Source organism: Stegostoma tigrinum, chromosome 9, assembly GCF_030684315.1.
Source record: "Stegostoma tigrinum isolate sSteTig4 chromosome 9, sSteTig4.hap1, whole genome shotgun sequence".
NCBI classification, from domain to species: domain Eukaryota; kingdom Metazoa; phylum Chordata; class Chondrichthyes; order Orectolobiformes; family Stegostomatidae; genus Stegostoma; species Stegostoma tigrinum.
This window is the reverse complement of record NC_081362.1, coordinates 46,357,451-46,372,100: the sequence shown is the minus strand read 5'-3', so window position 1 is coordinate 46,372,100 and position 14,650 is coordinate 46,357,451. Positions and strand designations below refer to the sequence as shown.

Here is a 14,650-nt window from a genome sequence, read left to right as displayed (position 1 = left end):
CTACTAGTTACATCAAAATCAATTTCTGACATAAGATATATTATCTGTAGAATCCAGGAGGAAGCTATATGGCACAGGATGAAAGTCTCTTGCAATTTCATTCTTCTCATCCCCAGGACTTAATGCTTTGTTGAAAATCTAATTTGATGCTAGGGAACAACTGCTATGTTAGTAATTTGCACTTATTTTTTCACATTTGTATTTTCATCAGGCAATCAAAAGATGAGTATGAACGGGAGGTAGCAAAGAGATATGCTACTGAGACAGGAGCCAAAGCTGGAACAACGCAAAGTGATTTAGAGAAAGCAATTGTGGAGAATGCACAACAGGAGGAAGCTCGACTTTCTAGACAACATGAACAAGAAAAAGAAAATTTACAACGGGTAATAAAATACACCTGAGATGGTACTTAAGTTTGTGATAAAGTGTCATCCTTTAGATCTAAATGCATACTTCATGATGACTTCTATAAATTCTGTTGTAAAATTGAATAGGATTATAAACCCAAATTTTGTGCTCAGTGTCACAAGAATGGACTTCATTGTTTATTTCTGATATGGTTGTCCAGATGCTGTACGTAGTCTTGTCAGGCATCTAATGTAATATGGAGCTCTGTACAGAAGATGTGTGACATTTGCGAGGAGCATGGAGGTTCTTCAGCCGATCAAATTGAAGAATCCTCACTGAAGTATGCAAACAAATGTGAAGTATTAATTTTCTTCTAAGATATGAGATTCCGCACTTATAAAGTTCACTTTTCAGGCCAATTTTTAGTGCCAGTTATTACTATTAGGCTGTTGAGAACTCACTTACTGCTTATTCATGTACCTGAATGTTTTCATGTTTTTGCCATGTTTATTTTCCTGGGTTTATGACATTAAAGTAATGTCTGTATGAATTCCGTCAGTGAAAGCTGTGTTTTTGCAGAATATCCTTGATGATAACTTTCAGATGTCCAAATTAACTGTGCATGTGCATGGCAACAGCACCCCATAGACCGTTGATTCTGGTCCATAATGCACATTTAACTACAAAGTGTGGTGTTCTTAGTGTCTCTTCTGTAAACAGACCTGAATGCCTATATATAAAACCTGTTGACTGATAAATACCAATAGAGACTAATAATAAGTTAAGACTATTGTTTCCTATTGTACAAAAGCTTTTACATATTTAAATTGTTACAAGCAAAAGTAGTTATTTGCATAAAGTTATACATTTTTACAAAATATTCTTGCAATATTCTGCAACCATTAATTGTCACAATCAGCTAAGAGCATTGTCCGATATCATACTACTGCTTTGTACTTGAATATGTTTTGTGTCCTTGCCTTAGAGTTTTGCTTCTGCTTTTATTAGAATCTAAGAGAACCTATAGTTGCCACCACGAGATTTTGTTTGAATATATTCATATTTAAATTTAAGAAATGTGTCAAGAATTTATACACAACAAATACCGAGTTGAATCCTCTTTTAATCCCAATTAATTTGGCAACAAATATCAAAACATTTAAAACTTCTTGAAACTTTGAATGTGCTATGTGGAAGTTAGCACAAATAATGTCTGCGTTGCCCATATTCATTCCCTTGTTGAGCATTCTCTTCCTGGCTGCCCCTTTTGTACGTGCAGGTTAACTCCTGATTTCAAACAGTCTATTCACCTTTATTTGTTTTGATATGACTATTTTTATTGTTTTTCTCATTTCAGTTTGAGTAAGAAGGGAGTTGTGTACTGTCATGTTGGAACAATTGACCATATTTCACAGAAAAGGATTGTTACAAATAATTAACTTCTTAAAAAGTGCAACGTATTTGTGAGAGTTTCAAGTGAGGAGCGTGAGATCATGACTTGTTATGATACTGATTAGCTAGCTTTGTTGTTTCTCATGGATTTCAAATAGTAAAAAAAATTGTTACACTGAAGAAGCAATGATTAATCTTTGAAAATTTATAGTGAAAGCAGTTTTTAAAAAAATGTCTAACCCAAAAAATGTTCAGTTTGTAAGGTTGATAGCCAAAGAGAACGAATTTCAATTATAGCTCAAGTAATGCACAAAGAGAACAAAACAGAAGAGGAGCACTGACTACTAGGAGAGGGAATGACTTTGAAATTAAAAAATGAGTGGTGCATGGAGTGCCCTGAAAAGATTTTAACAATAAGCTGGCCTCTGAATGTGCATTTGTGACTCAACCCAAATCTGCTAAAACTAGAAATGAATGGAGTGGAAACCGAGTTGGATTTTGTTACATTTCGAGAAGGATTAGGAGCCAGAGCATTTAAAATAACAAGAGCTTTTATTAAGAGGTGTTCACTCTACAGGGCCACAAGCTAAACTTGAGTTGTTTCCCTCCATATTGGCTAATAGCATCATGTGACATACTGTCACCTTCACATGCTACTCGCACTGATTTGTCCTCCGGTTTAGAGATAATGGGAACTGCAGATGCTGGAGATTCCAAGATAATAAAATGTGAGGCTGGATGAACACAGCAGGCCAAGCAGCATCAGGAGTCCTCCGGTTTATCCAGGTCTATAGTTGGCGCAGTTATTTATAGATATTCTATTAATGTTGTCTCTGGCACATTTGTTCTGAGTGCAACACTCAGCAATATGTGTCATCTCCGTACTACATTGTCTCTTATCTGTAAGATGTGGGAGACCAGTCGAACAATAATGCTAAAATGATGCGTGGTACATCCCGCTAGTGATGAGACACTTCTCAGCCTTTTCAGAAAACATGGTGTTTGGCCTTGTTTTCTGGTTGGAAAACCTAATTGTGTTGTTTCCTGTCAACGATTTTTTTTGTCATAACTGGTTTCAACAAATCGAATACCATGCGCAACTGACACTTTGCCTTGACCAATGCCAGACAACTATGAGTCGACTGGTTTGATTTCTGGTACGTTAACAAAAATTCACTCAGTCTTTTGAAAAGTGATTACAAGATTATGAGAGGCTTGGATAGAATGGATAGTCAGTGTCTTTTTTTTCGAAGGAAATGTCAATTACCAGGGGACATAGGCTTAATGTAAAAGGGACACAATTTAAAGGAGATGTGCGAGGCAAGTTTTCTTACACAGAGGGTGGTAGGTGCCTGGAATGCAGTGCCAGAGAGGTGGTAGAAGGAGATACATTAACAACATTTAAGAGGCATCTTCACAGATACATGCGTAGGTAGGGAATAGAGGGATATGGACCACATAGATGCAGAAGACTTTTAGTTTAGGAAAGCGTCTTGTGTTGCTGCAAATGTGGTGGGCCAAAGGCCTGTTCCTGCGCTGTACTGTTCTTTGTTCTTGACTTACCTTTAAGAAATGTTTCATTGTCTGAACAAACCTTTCTGCCAGGCAATTGTGGCTCAGTGACCTGTTCAGATATGTTGCATTCTGTTCTGCTTTGGATAGTCTGTAAACTCTGGGATAAAACCTATGGACTGTTATCACCAGCAAGTTATTCTGGATAACCAAACCTCACAAGGATCTCCTCCAGTTTTTCAGTGGTTTTCTGTGAAGCTGTCATCTTCATGATGATCATTTCAGACCATTTAGTACATTTGTCAACCTTGTGAAAACATTGCCCTTCACAAAAAGTGCAATTCTTTCCTATGGCCAGTGTGGCCTTTCCCATGAGTGGAGTGTGTAATGTGTAGATGATTGAATTGTGATGGAATGATGACCATCATTCCATCTAAGCTGCAGATGCACAGCCCTCCACTGTTCTGCACAATATGGCATTGACTTATGGTTCTGGAAGTTGCTGCTGCTCACGGGCCTTAGAGGCTTAAGCAGCCAGTAAGAAAATGATGACTTTTTTGTACTGTGTAGATTTTCTTCCTTTCTTTTGGTTTCTGTACTTTTACTGTTTGTTGTTCATGTTTCTTCCTCATACATACCATTTAGTGTACTCTTTTTTGCCCCAGTTTCTGCATATCGCTTTTTTAATACCACCATATGCTGCTGTGTGACCTTTTTTTTTCATACTGATGGCAGTTTAGAGTCTGTGTTATTTCTTGTTTCTCAGCTGTTTTTTTGTGAACTGTCATCCTTGTGTTGACCTGTTGAGCTTCCTTGTCTGGTAGTTCTACCAAAACTGCTATTTCAAATGCCTTCTTTAAGTCTAGGCGCTTTTCTGTCAGTAATTTCTTCTGGGTTACTTCACATCTTAAGCCACACATCAGTCTGTTTCTGATAGGATCATTGAACTTGATTTTGAATTCAAGGTATTCTACTAACTTGTTTAAAATTGATATGAACTAGGAGATAGATTCACCATCAACCTGTTTGCCTTCCTGGAATCTGAAACTTTCAGTTACTGGTGAAAAATTATTCTTGTAGGATTCCTACTATTTTATTCATAAATTTTGGAGCTTGGCTTTTCTGGCCATACCAAACTCCTCTGGAGGGAAATTCCCCTCCCATAATACTAGAAATGCAGGGACAACTACATCTGCTTCAATTTTGTTATCTTGAACAAAATAATGGAATCTCTCTGTGTAGAAGTCCTATATAGTCCCATGACACCAAAATTTCATGCTAATTTTTATATGCTTTCCCTTGTTTTTATCTATAGTGACTGCATTTGTCTTTTTTTACCTTTTCAAAGTGCCTCTGAGATCTGTAGTGAGGATCGTAATTTATTTCTCGATGAATCCCTGGATGAGCCCTGGTGGATCTCAAAGCATATTTTATCACTGTTCTTTTTGTATTACATTTCACAAAGGACTAGGATTAGGGACTACAACATATTTTAAAATGACAAGTACTTTTATTAGGAAGTGTTAACAACATGGCAGCAAGTTAGACTGAATTGTTTACCTCTAAAATAGCCAGAAATGACACCATCATGCCATTTGGTCATGCTCTTAAAGTGACAGTACAACATACTTAGAGTAGGAATCAAGGGGATCAAACGTTACGGGGAGAAAGCAGTAGAATGGGGTTGAGGAACTTATCAGCCATGATTGAATGGCAGAGCAGACACGATGGGCCGAATGGTCTAATTTCTCCTCCTTTGAATTATGGTTTTATAGTCTAACAAATTCAAGAGTTTTAGAAAGTTTCCTTCCCCCTTTCAACACACATTTCCTGGGGTTTAAAATAGCTCCAATTGTGTTTTAATTGAACCATGGCAAAACATGTAAAATGCTTTGTGCAAAGTCTATATAACCTGAACAGGAAAGGAAATGGGAGCAGGAGTAGGCTATTTCATCCCAACAAGGCTGGTCCACCATTCAAATAGATCATCTTCTGAGTGAAGAAATGTTGGTTCATCTTCGTCTTAAATGGCCTTCCCCTCATTCTAAACTCACCAGTTAGGAGAAACATCCTTTCCACATTTCCATGCCACATCCTGTAAACATTTTGAAAGTTTCATTCTTTGAAACTTCTTTGAATACCAGCCCAATTTTATTTTCCTCATCTTCCTCATAAGACAATCCCACTATCCTGACTCTGTTGCAATCCCTTTTGGCAAGTCCATCTGTAGATAAGAAGACCAAAACTATGCACAGTACGCTCGGTTCAATCTCACCAAAACTCAACACAGTTGCATTAAAGCATCTTTACTCCTGTGCTCAAATTCCCTTGTGATGCCAACCAATGTACCATTTGCCTTCCTAACTGCTTTCTGCACTTGCATATCACCATTAAGCGACTCATGAATAACTTTGCTTTTCTGTTTTTCCTCACAAAGAGGATGAGTTCACACTTATCAACATTTTTTTCTATCTGCCATGTTCTTGTCCATTCACTTAGCTTGTCCAAATCACCTTGAAGCTGCCTAGCATCTTCCTCACATCTCACATTCTCTCCTATTTTTGTGTCACCAGTAAATTTGGAAATATTACATTTTGTCTCAATTATTTATATGATTGTTCATATGAATGCATTGATCTTTGCATTACCCAAATAATAATAGTAATACGTATCCAGCTATCCTGAGAATGACCTGTTCATTTCTCACTTCTACTTTCTGTCTGTTAACCAATTCTCAACCCATTCAAGTATATTACTGTCAGTCCCATGGGCTCTAATTTTGTTTACTAATCACTTGTATGGGGCTTTATTTGAAACATCCGACTTATCTTATTCCTTATCGAGAAAATGGAGTTAAACCCTAAACTATGATAGAGCAATGTTGTTTTGAAATTAGATCCTTTTATTTTGTAATTATCACCCTACCTACATTCACTCTAACATTTTCATATTTTTATTACCACTGTCTTTTATCACCTTTTTAATGAGGGATTTTTATCAGTATAATTTTGTACCACTGCATAATTTATGATTTATGAAAAATGTTGAAGGCTGTGTATCATTATTTAACAGGGTTGGCCTGAAGACAGTAGTTGAGGAAGGAAGGCAGTAACCAGGATGAAACGGGAATTGAGTTTAACATTAAGAGGTGAAGAGCTGGGTACTAAGGGTAGGTTTAGGATTAGGTTCAATAAATTGAAGCAACATTAAGAGAACACATAATTTTGAATAAATCCCTTGCACTATTTGCTTTAGAGTTCACCCCAGTTCAAGTGGTTGGTTTCCATTCTCTTATTTGAAACTGAAATAATTGTATATAGAGGTGTTGAGGAACCTGTTGCTTTGTAGTGTAGTAAGTTTGACTGTTCTAACATGCCAAATTTTTTACAGGCTGTTCAAAAATCTTTACAAAAGAGAACATCAGCAAGAGAAGATGCAGTTGCATCCACAAGTAACCTAGATGAGGTAGTAGACATGTTTGTAAAATTCTTAGTCTTTGATAAGTTAGTTACTAATTGTTGTTTGAAAAATTCAAGCAACTTTAAATATGAAAGTTTCTCTGGGTAAAAATTATCTGTTTCACTTAACGTAAGAATCTAAAATCTGGCCCTGGATTCTTGTAAATATCAACATTATAAGACAATACATCTAAAATCCAGACATGTACATTGTTTTGTGCCTTCCCATTGGCCAGTATGACATCTTGCAACTAATTATATTTTTATTTTATGCTCTCATCTCAACATCCATTTGGTAATTTATATATTTGTTCTCAATACCAATCCAAAAACTAATTTGATTTCATTTTCTTTGAAAATAATCTCCAGCTGTCTTGCGATATTGATTTTAATGCTGAAAGGCACTTCAAATTATGAAAACCTGCTTTTTTTTCAAACCTTGAAATTTAAATTTACTTTAGTGACAATCCCAAGGGATGTCTTATTTGGGCTGATATGATTTGGTTGTCCTTTTGTATGTGGCATCTATGATACACAGAATCTTCAAAGGTCCACAGCATAGAAAAAGGCCCTCCAGCCTGTCAATACTGCACCTGTTAAAAACAATCACCTATTTAATCTCATTTTCCAGCATCTGACCCATCTGCCTTATATGCCTTGAAATTACAAGTATAAATCAAAATATTTCTTAAATGTTATAAGGATTTTTGTGTCTACCACCCTTACTGGCAGTGAGTTCCAGATTCTCAATTTTCCGTGCTTTGCTGGTAAATCCCTTGCCCTTTACCCTCAAGCTATGCCCCTAGTCATTGATCTCTCCTGCAAGGTGAAAAGTTCTTTCCAGTCTATGTTGTTTATGCCCCTCAATCCTATGCACCATAATTATGTCCTCACTCAGTCTCCACTGCTCCAGAGGCCCAACTCTTTCCCCAGTTATCCCCAACCTATCCGATTTCTTTACATAACTAAAACCGTCCCTACACAAACAACATCTTGGTAAATGCCCTCTGCATCCTCTCCAAAGCAATCACATCCCTCCTATTATGTGAATTCCAGAATTGAATAGCCTAGCTGTTACTTAACCAATGTATTGTACACTTTGAGCATAACTTTCCTGCTCTTTAGATGTATGCCTCGACTACTAAAGACTAGTATCTCAGTTGCCTTCGTAACCACTTTATCTACTCATCCTGCTACCGTAATGGGCAGATGGACTTACACACTGAGATTTGTCTGATCTTTGATGCTTCCCAAGGTTTCTCCATTCATCATGTGCTCCTTTGCCTTCTTTGTCCCACTTAAGTGCATCACCTTCTGTTTATGCGGATTGAACTCCATTTGCCACTGATCAGCCTATCTGACTAGTCCGTCTATATCCTCCTGCAATCTAAGGCTATCCTCCTTATTATTTACCATCGCACCAATTTTTGTATAATTCAGAAAAAACTATTGATCAACGTTCCTACATTCAAGTCTGAGTCATTACACCATAAACAGCACGGGCCCCAATACTGGTCCTTGTGCAACCCAATCAGACACAGGCATCCAGTCACAAAAGCACTCCTCCACTGTCACCCTCTGCATTCTGTCACTCAGCTGACTGGATCTAGAACTAGCTGAATTTCCTTGGATTCCCATGAACTCTTACCTTGGCTGTTATCTCCCATGAGGACCTTACCAAAAGCATTGTTGAAGTCCAAATAGACTACATCAAATACATTGCACTCATCTATGCAACTAATCACCTCTTCAAAAAATTCATTTGAGTTGGTCACACATAATGCCCCTTTAACAAAACCATGCTAACAGTTTTTGATTAATCCCAAGTGTAGATTATTTCTGACTCTCAAAAATTGTTTCCCCACCACTGAGGTCAGACTGACTGGCCTGTAGTTTATCTTAGTTTATCTCTTGACCCCTTCTTGAAAAGCTTATCTATCCTGATTGGCAGTCCTCCAGTCCTCTGGCAGGTGTCCCGTGGCCAGGGAGAAATTGAAAATTATTGGCAGTGCCCCTGCTCCTTCCTCCCTTGCTTCACTCAACAGCCTGGGATACATTTCATCTGGTCCTGTAGATCTACCTACTTTTTAGCCTTAACACTCTGTCCATGCGAATTTCCTTAATTATATCACAGTCCTTCTCCTTGATAACTAAACTGACATTGTCCCTCTCAGAAGTGAACACTGACAGAAAGTATTCATTTAGAGCCCCACCTACATCCTCCAGCTCCATGCACAAATTACTACCATGGCCCTTAATGGGCCCAATTCTTTCTCTAGTTGTCCTTTTACCCTTCATGTACTTGCAAAATAACTCAGGATTTTCCTTTATTTTACCTGCCATAATCCTTTCAAGCTCCCTTTTGCTCTCTTAATTTCCTTTGTAAGATCCCCACTGCATTTTCTCTGCTCCTGTCGGGTTTCTGCAGTTTTGAGCCCTTGGTATTTGCCATAATCCTCCCTTTTCCTCATTATCCAATCCTGTATATCCCTTGTTATCCAGGATTTGCTGGATTTGTTAGTCCCTCCCTTTATCTGGGTTGAATAGTACAACCTTATTGCCAGAATAGTAAGGTCTAAGGCTCCGTAAACATTACAATAAAGCCTGCTGCCAAAGTGCCGTGAAAAATTATGATATGGCTAAAGTTGATAGTCACACGTTGACTATAAACACTCAATTTAAACCACTGGTTTTGTGAACATTGTGAATTAACATGGTTTCATCTTGTAGACTATTTTTAAAACCTTACTCATCCTGAATAAGTTTTTACATCTAATCACAGTACTATTTTTCCTTCATTGGTTTACATAAATGAATAATTGAAGAAAAGGAGCAATGGCAGATGCAGGTTCAATGAACAAAGCAGGCAGCAAATATGTTTTTTAAAAGTAGATATGGAGGGATAAAGGTAGAAGATTTGAGAGTTAAGTTATTTTCCTGAATATGACTGAGGAGTGTTATACTGGAAGTGTAATTCAGACTACATTAGAATAGATAAGTTGAGACCACATTATGGTAGTTCTGTTCTGAAGTCCTAAGTTACAATTGAGGGATGATGCGTATTTTTTACTTCTAAAATGCATTGCTTATCAGTTTGACAATCCAATCTTTAATAACCAGATAAAAAGTATATCCCTGATTAGTCTTGAGTTGAAATTGCATTAACCTATCGGAAGAGCTCACATTCTTTATGAGAGTTTATTTTGCCTATAAATACTATTTAAAGTTTTGTACCATGACGATTTTGAGGTTATTGCATTAGATATTTGCATTGATCTAGCATCACAGTCAGTCCCATAAGAGAACCTCATCACCACTATAATTAGGTCAGATTAATAATTACATGGAGAATAGCATGACTCAAGGTTTTAAGTGAGAACCAGCTACTAGTCAGACCAACAGAGGGGCTGACACCAAAGCAATCTTGTATTATGATAATAGCCAGAATGAGCAGGCAACCTCATTTGCCTTCACAACTAGTAGTCTAACAGGTTCAGGGTTTCGGAGTTAAAAATGTAAGCACTTTTAAGGCTTAAACAGAACAGCTCCAGAGTTGGTTGAGAGTTGATAAAGCTTATTGGACTTCTTGTTCTTCCCAATGGAATTAGTTTCTGGATAGCGAAAGGGTCTAGTAGGGAAAGATATCTGTGCTAAACCATAGGTTTGTAGTAAAATGCTTGTAAATCTTTGAAAATATTTTGCACCTAATTAAACATATTGATATTGATGTATGAAACATGGTAACCTTGAACTCTTCAAGTTGGATGCTGTAGAAAGCAGAAGGTAATTCATGTTTCTGCTAGGAACAAAGCTTTTGGTAGCTTTTTAAACTGAAGCAGTTGGTAAAGGTACCATCTGCTAGGCTACTTAATAAGATAAAAACCCATGGTTTTGTTATATCATATCAACATGGATAGATGATTGGTTAACTAATTGCAGACAGAGTTAGGAAAAGGGGTGCATTTTCAAGATGACAACCTGTAACTAGTGGAGTGCCACAGGGATAATGCTGGTGTTAAAATTATTTACAATGTATATTAATGACTTAGATGAGGAAAGTGCGTGTGCTCCAGTCAAGTTTGCTGATGACACAAAAATAGGAAGGCAAGTGGTGAGGATGACACAAAAAGTCTGCAGAAGGATATATACAGGTTAAGTGAGTAGACAAAAAAAACTTGGTAGATGGAATAAAATGTGGGAAAATATGAGGTTATACACTTTGTCAGGAAGAATAGAGGAGCTGACTATTATATAAATGGAGAAAGACCGCAGAAAGCTACAGAATCAGAGGGATTTAGGGGTCTTCGAGCATACATCACAAAAAGCTAGCATATAATTTCAGGCAACAGGGAAGGCAAATGAAATGTTGACCTTTATTCCAAAGGGGATGGAACATAAAAATAGAGTAATTGTATAAAACTGTGTTAGGCACTAGTCTGATCATAACTGGACACTTTTAGTCCCTTTATGTCAAGAAATATATCCTGGAGTTGGAGGCAACTTAGACATTGTTCACTGGATTGATCCCAGATATGGAGAAAACTGCCTTATGAGGAGAGGTTGAGTAGGTTGGGCCTGTACTCATTGGAGTTTGGAAGAAGAGGAAACCTATTAAAACATATAAGATTCCTATGGAACTTGACAGAGTGGGTGTGGAAAGGTGTTTCCCCTAGTGTGAAAGTCTAGGACCAGAAACCATAATCTCTGAACAGTGGATTGCCCATTTACGACAGAGGAGGAATTTCTTCTCTAAGTGTAGTGAATCTGTGGAATTCTTTATCACGCAGGACTGTAGAGACTAGAACACTAAGTATATTCAAGGCTAAAATAGACAGATTTTTAATTAGTAAGGGGATTGAGGGTTATGGGGAAAAGGCAGGAAAGTGGAGTGAAGATTATCAGATCAACCAGGATCTCATTGAATGTGGAGCAGATTTATTGGGCTTAAGGACCTACATCTTCTATATCTTATTGTCTATGGTGTTCTGCTGCAAGGTCCCAAACAAATTGCAATTTTTCACCAGTATTTTCAGATTGCACCTGTGTGACCAATGGAAGAATGAGATGGAAATATTGCCTCAGGTGCAAGATATGCCTTCAGCTTTAACTTTTCCAGGAAAGAATAAAATTAGACATAAAGTGTTTTCAGAACTAGATGTAATAAGCCTGGATACCAAAGAAGAATTGGAGGTTCTAATTTACACACAGAGTTTTGTAATAGGATTCTTAGCAGAAGCTGAATGCAAAAAGCAATTGCTTCTGAGAAGGGGAAAGATAGCTTAGAATTGTTCAAAATAGATTACTTCAGTAAAAAGAATTAAGTAAACATTTCAGACCAGAAATGCTTGATGAAAACCCTGAAGAAGTTATTTGTAGCTGAGAAAGTTTAAGGTGTAAGAAAACTGTAGGAAAAGGCCAGCAGATTCTCAAGGCTGAGAGTTGAAGCCACAGTTAGATTAGATAAGGGAATTATCTGTGTGAGTACTGTAAAGGGCACCTTGAGATTAATGGGATTATATTTTTACAATGTGTTTCAAGATCTTTAAATATGTTACTTGTAAATAATTTATCATATTTTATCTTCATTTCTTTTACAAAATAAACTTCAGTTTTGTTTTCAAAATTAAATCTGAAACATTGCACACTTATATTTCAGTTTGGGATTCATCCAGTAATAACATCAGCTGGGACCATAACAGTATCATGCAGTTTGAGAGATTATATGAAAGGCTAAGGAAATTCAATCTAGAAATTCTGGAGTTGGTACTGGCAGTTAAATGATGCACATATCACATACACAGCCTTTGGTTTTGATGGATTTTCAATCTTGTGGTAAAGGCTCTCTTTTTGAAATGGCTGCTGCCCTAAACTTTTAACAGCTTATCAAATGCCGCCTTATCAATTTTGAACCCGTCTAATGAGTGAGCATCCTGTTCTGTCACCATAGTTTGCGCAGTGTCTACATCATTGTTGAAGACAGATGCAAAGTACTAATTTAACAGAAAAATCCAAAGAGCTACAGATGCTGGAAATCAGAAATACAGTAAGAAATTACTGGAAAACTCTGCAGGTCTGGCAGCATCTGTGTAGAGAAAGCAGAGTCAACGTTTCGGGTCCAGTGACCCTTCTTCAGAACTGATTGTACCTAGGAAAAGGTTGGTGTTTATGCTCAAGATGTGTGGTGGTGAGGTTGATAAGAGTGAACAATAGGTGGAGATGGAGCCCAGAGACAGAGAAAAACAGTTGGGCACTCAAAGGCCTGAGAGAATGAGTAGCTGGTAATGGGGGCCATTGTTAGTGGTAGCAGGCCATGTAATGACAAGGCCTCGTGCAGCGGGTTATGGTGTGTTGGGAGAAGGTGCTTAGGCCCTAAAATTATTAAACTTGATATTGGGTCCAGAAGGTTGCAGGGTTCCCACTTGGAAAATGAGGTGATGTTCTTCCAGCTTACACAGAACTTTGCTGGAGCAGCGTAGCAAGCCTGAGACAGAGATGTTAGGGAGGGGACACGGTGGTTTGTTGAAATGGCAGGCAGCTAGAAGATCGGGGTCATCTTGGTGAACAGAATGTAGGTGTTAAACCAATTGTCTGGTCTGCGCTTTGCCCCTCTCGTGTAGAGGAGATCACATTGTGAGCAATAAATACATTAGACTAGATTGAGTTGAAGTGCAGGTAAATTGCAGCTTCAACTGGAACATATGTCTGGGGCCTTGGATAGTGAGGAGGGAGGAAGTAAATGGGCAGGGGTTATACCTTCTGCACTTGGATGGGAAGGTGCATCGGGAGGTGTTGGGAGTTGATGAGGAGTCAACCACAATGTTTCAGAGGAAATGATCCTGCTGAAGACTGACAGGGGAAAGGGAGGGAAATATGTGTCTGGTGGTAGCTTCCTGCTGGATGTGGTGCAAGTGGCTGGATGTGGCTGCTGATGGAATGGTAGGTAAGGACAAGAGGGACCCTATCACTGTTGTGGGAGGGAAGAGAATGGGTGAGGGTTCAAGTGTGGGAAATGGTTCAGACCCGGCTGGGGGCCTTATCAACTTCGGTGCTGGGGAATTCTCAGTTGAGAAAGAAGGCAGACATTTCGGAGGCCCCCTTGTTGAAGTTGGAATTATCAGAACAAATGCGGCAGAGTTGGAGGAACTGGGAGAATAGAATAGCATCTTTACAGGAAGAGGGTGTGACAATGTACAGTCAAGGTAACTGTAGGAGTCAGTGGGTTTGTGGGAGACTGGTTTATTGCACTCAAGCTAGTTTGTTACATTTGCTGTTCAGAATGTGGTCTCCTCTACATTGGTGAAATGAAGCATAGACTAGGTGAATGCTTGCAGAACACCTACATTCCGTATGCAAAAAAGACCTTTCTATTGCCTGCCACTTCAACACACCACCTTTTCCCTGGCCAATATCTCTGTCTTGGGCTTGCTACAATGATGCAGCGAACCTCAGTGCGAGCTGGAAGTATCGCACCACATTTTTCACTTGCGAAATCTACAGCATTCTGGACTCAACATCAAATTCAACAATTTTTGGGCTTGAGCCCTTCCAAGTTCTTACCCCAACACCTTTGTTACCATATGGTCTGCTATTACACACAACCCATTGTTAGCCACTAACAGTTCCTGTTAACAGCTATTCACCCTCGTAGCCTGATTGTAATCTACCCTTTGTCTCTCCAACTGTTCTTCTCGCTCTTTAGGTTCTATCTCCACGTATCATTTCTCCTTATTGTCTCCCCCACCCTATCTTCTGCTTAAAAACCAACATTTTCATAGTTTCCATCAGCTCTGAAGAAGGGACCTGAACCGTCAACTCTGATTTCCCTCCACCAATGTTGCCAGACCTGCTGGTGTTTTCCAGCAATTCCTGTTTTTGATTCTGATTTCCAGCATCTGCAGTTCTTTCAGTTTTTATAAATAAGGTGAGTAGGGTTATTAATA

General features: G+C 38.4%; 1 protein-coding gene across 4 annotated transcripts in view; it reads left to right on the top strand.

The window, feature by feature from the left end:
• cfap36 (cilia and flagella associated protein 36) overlaps nucleotides 1–14,650 on the top strand; it is a 102,551-nt gene that overhangs the window by 59,635 nt on the left and 28,266 nt on the right. For 3 of the 4 annotated variants that reach the window (XR_007248149.2, XM_059648512.1, XM_048536680.2), the window contains 2 exons: nucleotides 212–383; nucleotides 6,643–6,717. Coding sequence is in view for 3 of the 4 variants with exons in the window: in XM_059648512.1 (XP_059504495.1) it covers nucleotides 212–383; nucleotides 6,643–6,717 (247 nt within the window). In the remaining variant the exon portion in view is untranslated. The remainder of the gene's footprint in view (nucleotides 1–211; nucleotides 384–6,642; nucleotides 6,718–14,650) is intronic. The other variant, XM_048536682.2, reaches the window with a different exon arrangement.